The sequence below is a fragment of the Trichoderma gamsii genome (genome assembly GCF_001481775.2).
Source record: "Trichoderma gamsii strain T6085 chromosome Unknown Scaffold_19.2, whole genome shotgun sequence".
NCBI lineage: Eukaryota > Fungi > Ascomycota > Sordariomycetes > Hypocreales > Hypocreaceae > Trichoderma > Trichoderma gamsii.
This window is the reverse complement of record NW_020171356.1, coordinates 17,447-28,517: the sequence shown is the minus strand read 5'-3', so window position 1 is coordinate 28,517 and position 11,071 is coordinate 17,447. Positions and strand designations below refer to the sequence as shown.

Below are 11,071 nucleotides of genomic sequence, written 5' to 3'. Positions count from 1 at the left end.
AAAAAAAAAACAACAGTAAACCCACCACATCCACATTCACTTTAGCTCGAGGCTACCAAATCTCCGTTATCGAGCTTATCTGGGTAGAGCGACAGGGGTGCACCACCAAAAAAATGAATCGCGAACGTGCTAGTGAGAAGAAGTGCCGAGATGCACGGTTGCTGTGAAGAAATTTTCTGCATTTTGCACTGATTGATGTTGAGATATTGCGTAACAGTAACTATATATACCTTGTCATTTTGTGGTCCTTGAAAATTTGTAGCTGAATAATTGTCAAGCTAGTGGAATATGTGCTGGTCGTTGTGTTTGCCTCTATCAAGAACTTCGACATGGCGTCGCAAGTTGGCTGGTGATGTCCATTGATGAAAACACTAACAAGAACATAGATCCCACCACCAAATTGTAGAGATATGTTCCTGATATCTACCCTAAAAAACTATATTTTAATTTGAGACCTGTCATTCATGATTCATTCTTTATCTAACGGCTATAAACGTAAAATCTCGTCCACCCGCCCAGCTTCAGGGTAGGTAGGCCATATGATCATCAACACCATCACTCTCTATACAATCCCTCCCCATCAATCCACCCCAAAACCTCCCCATCAACCATCCCCTCCAACTCCTCTCTCTTCCCACTTTTCACCAACTCCCTCACCCTCGAACTACTCACACCACCCTTCCTCCCCTCCACCAAATCCACCCTCCCAGCCCAGTCCTTATCCCCCCCAACCTCATCCAACCCGCCCTCTCCAAGCCCCTTCACATATCGCACCTGCTCATCCTCCCCTCCCCACTCATCATCCGTCCTCATCGTCACCCGTAGTCTCGCATTTTCAAAAAACGGGCCAAGCGCCGCCTTCATCCCGCCATCCTCTGAGCCGTAGTACTTTGGATTGAATATCCGAATCACCGTATCAAAGCCCGCTAGGAAAATCTGCTCCGGCGCTGGGTTTCCTTCGCCGGCGTAGAACCCGCTCTCGGCAATCACCCTCGCCTTGTCGTGGAAATACGGCATCTTCGTCACGGCCAGGTCAATGTCCGGCCCCTCATTGGCATTGGCAAAGCTCTTCAACAGCTCATGCCCAAACCCTTCCATCATCCCCAGCCGCGTTGGGAAACTCGCCGGCTTGGGCGCCTTGTCCGCATTATTTACAGACAGCAACAGCATCAATTTTGCTGAAGACGACGAAGAAGAAGAAGCCCACTCAAGAGCCGACTTTGCCATCTCGGCATGCGCCCGCGTCGGTGGATTGAAACTCGAATCCAGCACCACTAGTCTCTGCCTCTGCCCCAGCTGCTTTGAGTTCGATGGCCGTGGAGCCGGCTCCTTGCTCCCACCGTGATGGGGCAGCGTGCACAGGACCCGAAAGACATCTGGCGACGAGTGGAACGATGAGAGCGAGCGGGAAAAGAAGTCGACCAGCTGCTTCGGATTGGGACGCATGGCTGACGGATCTGCCGCTAAATCGGTCATGACGCTGCGCTGAAACGAGACACGAGATGAATTATGATGGTGGCAAGGCTCTAAAGTGCTTGATTATACGTAGCATCCCATCTGATCTGAAGTAGCATGAGACGCGGGGCATTTTCGGCATATCAACCGCAAAACTGACTAACACGCAAACGAGCATCGTAGGCCACAACTAAATCATTCTATTATGGCTTCAACACCACAATTACTATCTAACAGTCTAGCTAGATATATATATCCCAAAAATTGTGGAAAGCGAAAAAAAATTAAAACGAGCAAAAAAGGTAAGCCACCGTCTCGTCGCCTGCGCCCGCCCATGGAACGTAAAAAATTAAGAAGCCTGCTCTGAGGCCTGCGCATCCATCACTCCTCGTGAGAACCACTCGGAAATGGTCGCAAACCGGTCAGTGCTATTCTCCAGGTCCGCCTTGAATATCTCATGCCGCCCTGCCCGCTCCCTTTGACCCTCTCTCATCTTGCGAATCACCTCGTTCTCGCCAGCGCATTTTGGGCATTCAATCTCGTCATCCTCGCCGCCGCCACGTAGACACCGCTGGTGGAAGCTGTGCTTGCACATAAAATGCACAGCTGGAAGGTCTAACCCCTGGCCACAGTCGGAGCACCGCGTGGCCTGGAAAACAGCAGGCTTTGAGCCCAAGTCTTCCAGATCGCTTCGCCTCTTTTCCGTATCGGTACGCAGTGTGGATATCCTGTGCCGGTTTTGAGCAATTTCCTTGCGCTCCCGGGTGATTGTCTCGCGAAGATACGGCTTGATCATCCCCATTGTAGCTACGCCACCCCCAGAATTCTGCCCGACAAGAGTCTGAACAACCTGCAGCGGGGCCATGAGCCCGTCCTTGTCAATCTTTGCCAGGATAGCTGCCAGCTCGTCAGGCCCAGCTTCCTCCAGCACTCGAGGATCCGAAGTGAGATAGGACAAGGCCGCCGGATATAGCTGCGGTTCCTCTGGGCCGTACTTTCTCAGAGCCTTTAGTGCACCGCGTGTGTCCTTTGCCGTGGTATAGGATCTGAATATGTCAGATAGCAGTCCGGCCTGCTCCTTGACCAAAACGGTGCCGTCTTGGAAGTTGGACAAATGCGACAACAAGAGCACATTTGAGCTCTCCATGGGCACATGCTCCCCCTCAATTAGTTTCTTCGCCTTTGCCTCCCATTCTTCCTTGTGCAAACTTCCCTTCTTTTCATTGGACTTGTGCAAGTACATCTCAAACAAGGTAGTGTACAGATCGCTGCTATGAGCGGTTCTCAGCTTTTCTTCTTCAAGACATGCCTCCAAAAAGGTAATGAATTCATCGGGATGATCGATAAATGATGAAAATGCCGTTCGTGGTGGCGGAGGGTTGTATTTGGGTATGGGAATATCGTCTTCGTCGGGTACAACGATGGTCTCGTTTGGCTTTGCGCTCCCTGGAGTGCCTGTGGCGGGGCTTATGTATGAAGGCAAGACGAGAAGGTTGGTGAGATTCTGCACAGCGCTGGCCGCTCCAGCAGTGAATCCTGTACTAGAAGTGGCTGTCCCGGAGACTTCAGTCGGCAGTACCACCGTCCGCCGTGGTCGGTAGTTGCGAGTATAGTAATCCACAAAGAGCTTAGTAGCATCTTTGGGGCAATGCTCTATGAGGACTCTGGCGTATTTTTGCATACACGGATATGCCTGGGGAGTCCAGTTAGTATGGGCTCAGCTGGGAGTTAAAGCGAGAGGAAGGGGAGAGGCTCACAATAGCAGGATCCTGATGCCATATATAGTCCAGGGCCTCGTCGTAGCTCTTCGAGTCCTCGATCAGGATATCCACAACAAGCTCGGTCTCGCCATGCTTTTTGGCGAGGAATGCAGCTTGCTGGTAGTAGCCACCCTGCCGGCACATGGTGATGGCCGTATCTAGATCAAACTTCAAATCGCCCGGAGCCATGATGAACTCTTCCAACTTTTTGATATCTTTTAATTTGGCATAGCAGTTGAGCAAGAGTGTTGTGTGATCAGATGTTGCCTTTCCATGATGATGAAGTTTTTCCAAGTACAGTATCAGATTGTGTATTCTTTGCGTATCCAGAAACTGATTTCGTCAGTATGGCCTATCATTTGAGTTAGACGGACGTGTATAGGCTTCCTACCTTTCTGATGACTTGAGAGGGCTCAGTGGCATCGATCGCTCGAATATACTGGTTCATTGCCCCGTCGTAGTCTGATTTTTGGTACAGGTGATCGCCGAATTTACGGTAGATAAGACTTTGCTGCTCGTTGCTCATCCCCGAGTGCTGGGCCAGCTCGATTGCGAGAGGATACATGTTGCGCTGGTAGAGCATCTCAAGGCGCTGCTGAAGCGGCTTCTCATGGTATCGGAAAATCTGAATGACGTCCAGTTAGCATTCATGGCTGAACATTGAAATTTTGGCAATGCCATACCTTTCCTTCCTCCGTAATTGTGAACAAATCCCCCCATAATTCAATAATAAATCGAACTGGAGAGATGAGCGTCTCTGTATGGCCAACCACTCGGAGATCCGCTTCCAACAGAACAAATGTCCATGCGTTAAATAGTCCATCTGCCGTTGCTGAACCGAATCTCCTCCGCAGGGCCTCGGGATCCCGGCTGCTGCTGACAGACGACGGGCCTGCAACAGCAAAATAGTCGTTGTGGATGGATATAAGCCGCTTGGGAGACTCGTATGCCCGAGGGGCGCCGCGCCCATCCAGTCTGTATGTATAAAGAGCGTCATCTCGGGCGACAATGATATCCCCGGTCCTAGGATCGACCGTCATGCAGCCCGCGGCGCAGCCAGAGTCTTCGATGGTTTTGGGCGGTGAGCCTTGCCCTCTCTTGGACAGCACGAGCTGCAATATCCTCGATGTCGTGGAGATGAAGAGCGTCGTCGAGCTCTCTTGGGTTGCCAATTGGACACCAGTCACCGGCTCTTCCGATTCGTAGACAATCCGCTGCTTTGTCCCCAAGTCGTGAACAAGGTCTCCTCGAATGACGGTCACAGCGCCGTTCGCAAAGCCCACGGCGATTTGAGTTAGGTCGTCGAGCGCAGTAAACGCTGATATCTTGGTTCAAAGTTAGTTGACCAGCCCCTAGGAAATCCCCGGATCACGCAACAGCAACTTACGGGAAACTGCCGCCTCCCATTGTTGATCGTCAAGGTACTGAGGCATGTCGGCATATTCGTCTTCTTAACCAACTTGTCCAACGCCCACGCCTTTAAAACCGGTTCACTGCTCATATCTTCCTACAGAAACATCAGCAACGAGACACCTTCTACCGAAAACTGCGAGGACCGCTAAGCTCACCGCAACCGTCACCAGCAAGCTCGTCCCCTCCACTTGACGCATATGCGTGATGCGCGCCTCGTGCGCCTGAAACGTCCTAATCACCTTCCAGCCCTTGCCAATGATGCTGACGTATCCATCGCTCGAGCCGAGGAACAGGCTGTCGGAGCCTGTGCAGATGCTGGCGATCTCGTTGCCCTCGAAGAGCTGGCGGGTTTCATCGTCAGGCAGCGCTACCTGCGAGACGTCGAAGAAGTCAAACGACTTCCACTGCAGGCACGGGTGTTAGCGGTCGGCAGAACATTTGCAAGCCACAGCTCACTCCCAACGGAAGAGCATAGATGCTGTAGGAGTAACCCAGTGATAGTGCTGGCTCACGTACTGAGATGGCCATCTTGTCGCCTTGGAGAGGCGGTGGTTGGAGAGTCGCAATAACTAGCGCTTCAGCGCACGATGACGATGGCGGGACACAGCTGGCTGCTGAAGCTACGCCGAAGCTCAAGCCAGGCCAGTTGGGCTAGTTGGCGCCACAGTGGCTCATGCTAGGCACGGCCAAGTGCCTAAACAGCAATAGCTATTTAGTCAGGTAGGCATTCATTCAACCTCACAAATCAATGCATTAGATATTAATAGTAAAAATTTCACTGTAATGTATAATATCATTCTTGAGCAGGAAAATCAATCTCAGATTATGCGCCTGTGTCAAATCTTGTTGCCAGTGACCTCTACAAAGCCGATAATAAGATGGTAAGACCGCTACCAGATACATGTCTTCCATCGCTATACTCGTCAATTAATAGGACCCCGCTGGTTGTGCTTCAAAAAGCTATTCTTGTCTTCTTTTCTTTGCACAGCACGAAAAACAAACAAATTCAATACTGCTCGCATCTTCCCGTAGGCTAAAGGGTATCACGTTGTCACATCTTTGAAGTCTCTACCCCACCGGCTGAAAGAGAAAGGGAAAAAAGTGTAAAGTGAAAGAGGGGAAAAAAAAGAATGGACGAAAGGAAATGGAAAAAAGAGGGAGAGAGAAGAAAAAAAAAGAAGAAGAAGGAAAAACAATCCCTAACCCAGCCACGCATATAAGCCATCTAATCGAATACGGACAGCTCTTCCTCCGAAACGCCCGGTAAAAGCAAACTGATAAAAATTGGTAGTTGTTGTAGTTGAAAAGGCAAGTTTAGTCCTCCTTGGAATCTGGTGTTAGCGGCATATCCTCTTGGTTCTCGGCAAGGCTCTTCTTAGCAGGTACCTCTCGGGGGCTGGCGAGTGCAACGCTGCCGCTCACGCTGTCGGGTCGATTGTGTCCCAGGCGGCCACTTCTAACGCTTGCACCGTCGCCCTGCTTGGTATATATACTGTTGCGTTCGCTCGGGATGGCTGGCGCCACACCCGTTGCAGAGTAGATGCTGTTTCGCTCTGCTCCTAGCCTGGAGGCGTTGTGAATGCCTGAGGCGTCGATGTTGGCACTGAGAACACTCAGTGGTAAACTCTCACGGCTGCCCCCCCAAAGTGATGAGGGCGCTAGGGCTCGCACAGACGCATCGGTATCCATCGACCGACGACGGCCTCGCTTGCTCGACGAGGCCAGAGTCAAGATGGATGCATTGTCTGTAAGGAGGTTATTGGCCGTAGCTGTGGTGTATGTCGTCAGATGGTTTGGCGGGATGAGATGTGATGGTATAGCCGAAGCCGGTGAAGTTGTAGGGAACGGTTGGCTGAACTGAATCGACTGGGTGATACTGTGAGTTGGTGCTACCGGGGCTTGCCCATGGGGAGCAAATGACTGAATAGTGGTTAATGTTGTAGCGAGCGATCTGACCGATGGAGACGGGCTCGAAAATGTGCTATCGCCACCTCTTCTGGATTCGTGTCCCCCGTTAACTGTCCTGCTTGTTCCCGTCACAGAGCTCGGCGCGTGGCTCGGCGCGATGATGGATCGAGGCGGATCAGTTTCGGTCTCGGTTGATATGGTCATTGTCAGGCTCCTCCCTCCTGAAGTCGGCGGTGCATATCCATCTGCTGAGAAGCGAGTGGGCTGATCAATTGTCGAAAGGCTGCAGTCGGTGCGGCCGGTAGCAAACGAGTACGAACTTTGTCCATTGGGATGATTGCTACTAACGTGGCCGGACTGAGGATACGGGTTGTTGAGCTTGGGACCACGCTTTATCCTAATGTGTCGCTTCTGTCGCTCGCCATCGGATGACGACTTGAAATTGGTAAGCTTCTTGACCCACGTTGAAAACGGCCTTCTTCGTTGTTGTGCTTGGCGGTCTATCGATGGTTAGCCTTTTTTGAATAAACGCCGTTAAGAACCCAACAAGGGATGCTGCTTGGGCTGAAACGCCCTAATATTCCACGCGACGCAGGCAACGACGAAGAGAGCGGCGAAAAGCAAGGAGACAGTACCGTGAGCCTCTGATGAGATGAAATCGGTAGTCGCCATCATGGGCGAGCTCGTGGGAATGCCGCGGGTGCGGCTCGAAGAGAGTAGCGGATTTGGTGTTGGCGCGATGGCGAGCAGCGTCAGGCTGAGATGGAGATTAAAGATGGAGATTAAAGAAGGGGGAGAGGGGCCTTGCAAAGACTAAGCTAAGACTCGCGAATTCGGCTATCGGGATGGCAGTCTCTCAGTCCAACGGCGGCAACAAAGGAGCGTGGCGTGCAGAATTACGATGCGAGGGAGAAGCGCAGATGGCAGATCGCGAAGAGGTTGAAGCCCGTCCAACCATCCTGATGGTGCAGCGCTAGAGCAATAGCGTTGCTCGAGCATCATTTCGGCATTCGACGCGCAGGGGTCCATCACGTGATGCGCCGGGATCACATGGAGGAATGGAAGCAGTCGCTGACGATGACGAAATGCTGCATCTGCATTGGGAGAAAGAGGGTCTCAGCCTTTCGCATCTGCTAGAGCTAAGCAGCGCTATGATCCGCGACACTCGCGTCTGACGATAGCTCTGGCTCAAGTGGGCGGCTCTTATTAAGAGCTGCAAGTTCGGCAATAAAGTTCTGCGACCACATCCACCTCCCCGCGTTTCCCAGCGCTTCCCGGAGTATTCCTCCTCCCGCAAAGACCCTGACTCGAAGCGGCGTCTGGAATTGGTCGGCGATCCATGCCCGAAATGGTGGCAAGCTAATCTTACATAAACCCTGGATCCATTTTCACGTCACGATTCCCCGTAGATCGGCCTTCAGCTCGCCAACGCCGGGAGCTTGTTCAAACGTCCGTTTCGGCCTCGGTTTCGACTAGCACAGCTGCTTCCGACTTGTAATGAAGCATCATGTGCCATGTCCATCAGGCCGCTCCCAGAGGATGTCGTTGGCAAAATCAGATCCTCGTCGACCATCACATCGCTGAACGGCGTTGTCTGCGGCCTGCTGAAGAATTCGCTTGACGCTGGCGCCACCAAAGTCAACGTCTATGTCGAGTATGGCCGGGGGAACTGTACCGTAGAAGACAATGGACCGGGCATTGTTCCCGGGGACTTTGCAGAGGATGGAGGGCTTGGAAAGCCTTATTGTATGAAATTGAATTCTATGGCTGACTGAGCGGATGCTGACTTTTCTTTGTGAAGACTCTTCCAAGTTTCCAGCCCAGCAAGGACTGCATGGCAGGCAGGGAACGTTTTTGGCTTCTTTGGGCACCTTGTCTCTACTTACGGTGACATCTCACCACCAACGCCACAACTCTCACAACTCCCTGTCGATTCACCACGGCAAACTCTTAAAGAGACAGACACAATCCTTTTCTGGAGAGAGATTCGATGTATTTGACCATGGCACGCGAGTTGCGGTTAATGACTTATTTGGCTCGCTTCCTGTTCGCGTTAAACATCGTGCCACTCTATTTGCCGATCGACCTGGGCGTGACAAGGAATGGGCACGACTAATTCATGATGTGGTCGGGCTACTTGTGGCGTGGTCTTCCGGGGTTACTGTGTTCTTGTGTGATATCAAGGGACAGCGCGAGCTGCGTCTAAAGCCACCAGAAAATGCGAGTATGGTTCCCAGAGCATTACGCTACTTTGTACAAGCCTCCCTGGCAGATTCTGGTGAAATGGACTCGTGGGTTCCAGTATCAGCGACTGCCGGCCATGTTGCTATCAAGGGCTGCATCTCTCTGACTCCGGTGGCAACCCGCCGATCCCAGTTTATGAGCATAGGCATATTACCCATCTCAAACGAGTATGGCAACAATGTTCTCTATGAGGAAGTAAACAAAATGTTCAAAAATTCAGACTTTGGGATAGATGAGGGCAAAATAGGAGAGACAGGTGACCGTGCTGGTCCGATTTCTCAGAAGAAGGGCAAGGGAGCAGACCGATGGCCCATCTTTTACCTGCGAATCACGCTCAAAGGGAGTGAAGATAGCTTTGACATGGACGATATCTCTAGCCACTCGCATGGTGACCTTCAAAAGATTATCGACTTGCTGAGAGCTATGACTTATAGCTTTCTGAAGAAAAATCACATGCGCCCACAAAAGGTTCAGCTATCTTCAGACAAGTCTGTGTTTTCGACAGCGCCACATCGCAGCACCAAAGCGTCAAAAGGACACATGCCTCCACCAACACAGGCTTCAATACCTCCATCTTCACAAGCCTTACTGTCAGATTCCTCCTCATCCCTGTCAGACAGCCCTTTTGACGGCTGGAATAGGATGAAGGTTGGCCTAAGAACGGAAACTAAGTCGGCAGAGAAGCTGTCGCGGCGTGAACCTACTCTAGCCCCTTCAGATACTATTGCAGCAGAGAGACTTGTTGGAGAAGGTGGGAAGCTGCTCCGAAAGCCCTTTAGTATCCCAGATTCGTCTGATCCTGAAGCAGAGAGCATAAATTCTAGTGAAACTGGTGCTGGGAACGTTTGCGGGAAGGGCTCTCTTTCGCTTGCTGAGCGTCCTAAGAGAACAGCAGAACCCTCATTGAGTGAAGCGACTAAACGGCTAAAGGTGGGTGATCCAGAAGCCGTGATTGGGGGTTTAAAAAAGACAACAGAGACCAATGAGAGAGAAGAGCCAAGCGAATGGCTGCAAGAAGTTCTCAAGTCGTGGCGCAATCCGGTCTTTGAGCCCACCGAGTCGCTTATACCGCGTATCAACGATGAAGCGCCAGCACCTATGCGCGAGACAATGCTAGTTCATGGCTCACATCGATGTCGAAACGATGGCAATGGAGGAGTCAAATTCGAAGCTGCATCCATAGGCATAGAAGGCCGAGTGTCACGTTCAGCTCTAGAAGGAGCAGAAGTCATTGCACAAGTCGACAAGAAATTCATCATGCTGAAGCTGCCGCTTCAAGACATGAAAGATGCATCAAAATCGGGCAGCTCTTGCGCCCTGGTGATGCTGGATCAACATGCCGCCGATGAGAGATGCCGTCTAGAGGATCTCTTGACGGAGTATTTCAAGGATGATCCCTCCAGCGGGATCTTCAGAGCAGTCGTCGAGTCTCTGGAGCGACCATTGATATTTGAAACTTCGGAGCGCGAATACGGGTTGCTACAGCGATATCAGGGGCACCTCGAGGCATGGGGCATTATGTATAGGACTACTCAACAAGCGGCGGGATATACGATTACGGTGACGGCTCTGCCTCCGAGTATTTTGGAACGCTGTCGTGGCGAGCCGCGGCTTTTGGTGGATTTGATACGTAAAGAGATATGGAAGCTTCACGACGAGGGCATCATTCCCCCACGGCCGCGCAGTGCTGGGAAAGGCACACAGAATCAAATTTCAATGGCAGATTTTCATGGTTGTCCGAGGGGGATCCTCGAGTTGTTGCATTCGAGGGCCTGTCGAAGTAAGTTACTCTCTGGGTAAATGCAGCTTATTTTATCTTTCTGCTAACGAATATGTGTGCTCTGCAGGCGCTATCATGTTCAATGATGTTTTATCGGCTGGAGAGTGCGAGTATCTTGTGCGAAAGCTTGCGCGATGCGCGTTCCCTTTCCAATGCGCGCATGGACGACCGAGTTTGGTGCCATTGGTGGATTTGGGATCGGCGTGTCGTATTCGGGCGTGGGATGAGGTTGGAAATGCTAGGGAAGATTTGAAAGTGTGGAAGAGATGGATTGACGCATAGCATAAGAGGAGCGTGTAATGATGTTTGCATGAAAGTACGCATGTCACAGTATATGACACCGGCGCATGTTTTGCTACTGGATAATACATGAATTATCATGATGTATAAGTATATATATATTTATATATTTATGCATAGTAGTACATAGTATATCGTATCCGATGTGGAAACAGGAGGAAAACAGCCTTTGAAACTCCCCATTGCCTCACACGACGTGTTTTCGACATGA

The 11,071-nt window shown here is 51.2% G+C and overlaps 3 protein-coding genes across 3 annotated transcripts; 1 reads left to right on the top strand and 2 right to left on the bottom strand.

The window, feature by feature from the left end:
• Positions 1–1,804: 1,804 nt before the first annotated feature.
• TGAM01_v205827 (hypothetical protein) lies at positions 1,805–5,156 on the bottom strand (the record flags this gene model as incomplete). Its single annotated transcript, XM_018803955.1, has 7 exons — positions 1,805–3,148; positions 3,213–3,548; positions 3,607–3,840; positions 3,899–4,540; positions 4,603–4,722; positions 4,784–5,032; positions 5,085–5,156. 7 exons carry the CDS (start codon positions 5,154–5,156, stop codon positions 1,805–1,807), a joined length of 2,997 nt encoding a protein of 998 aa, XP_018662693.1.
• Positions 5,157–5,942: 786 nt separating this feature from the next.
• On the bottom strand, positions 5,943–7,208 carry TGAM01_v205826 (hypothetical protein; the record flags this gene model as incomplete). The annotated part of the gene is made up of 2 exons (XM_018803954.1): positions 5,943–7,036; positions 7,079–7,208. 2 exons carry the CDS (start codon positions 7,206–7,208, stop codon positions 5,943–5,945), a joined length of 1,224 nt encoding a protein of 407 aa, XP_018662692.1.
• An 842-nt stretch (positions 7,209–8,050) lies between these two features.
• TGAM01_v205825 (DNA mismatch repair protein MLH3) lies at positions 8,051–10,842 on the top strand (the record flags this gene model as incomplete). Its single annotated transcript, XM_018803953.2, has 3 exons — positions 8,051–8,282; positions 8,338–10,560; positions 10,628–10,842. The coding sequence occupies 3 exons, from the start codon at positions 8,051–8,053 to the stop codon at positions 10,840–10,842; spliced, it is 2,670 nt and encodes an 889-aa protein (XP_018662691.2).
• Between the last annotated feature and the right edge of the window lie 229 nt (positions 10,843–11,071).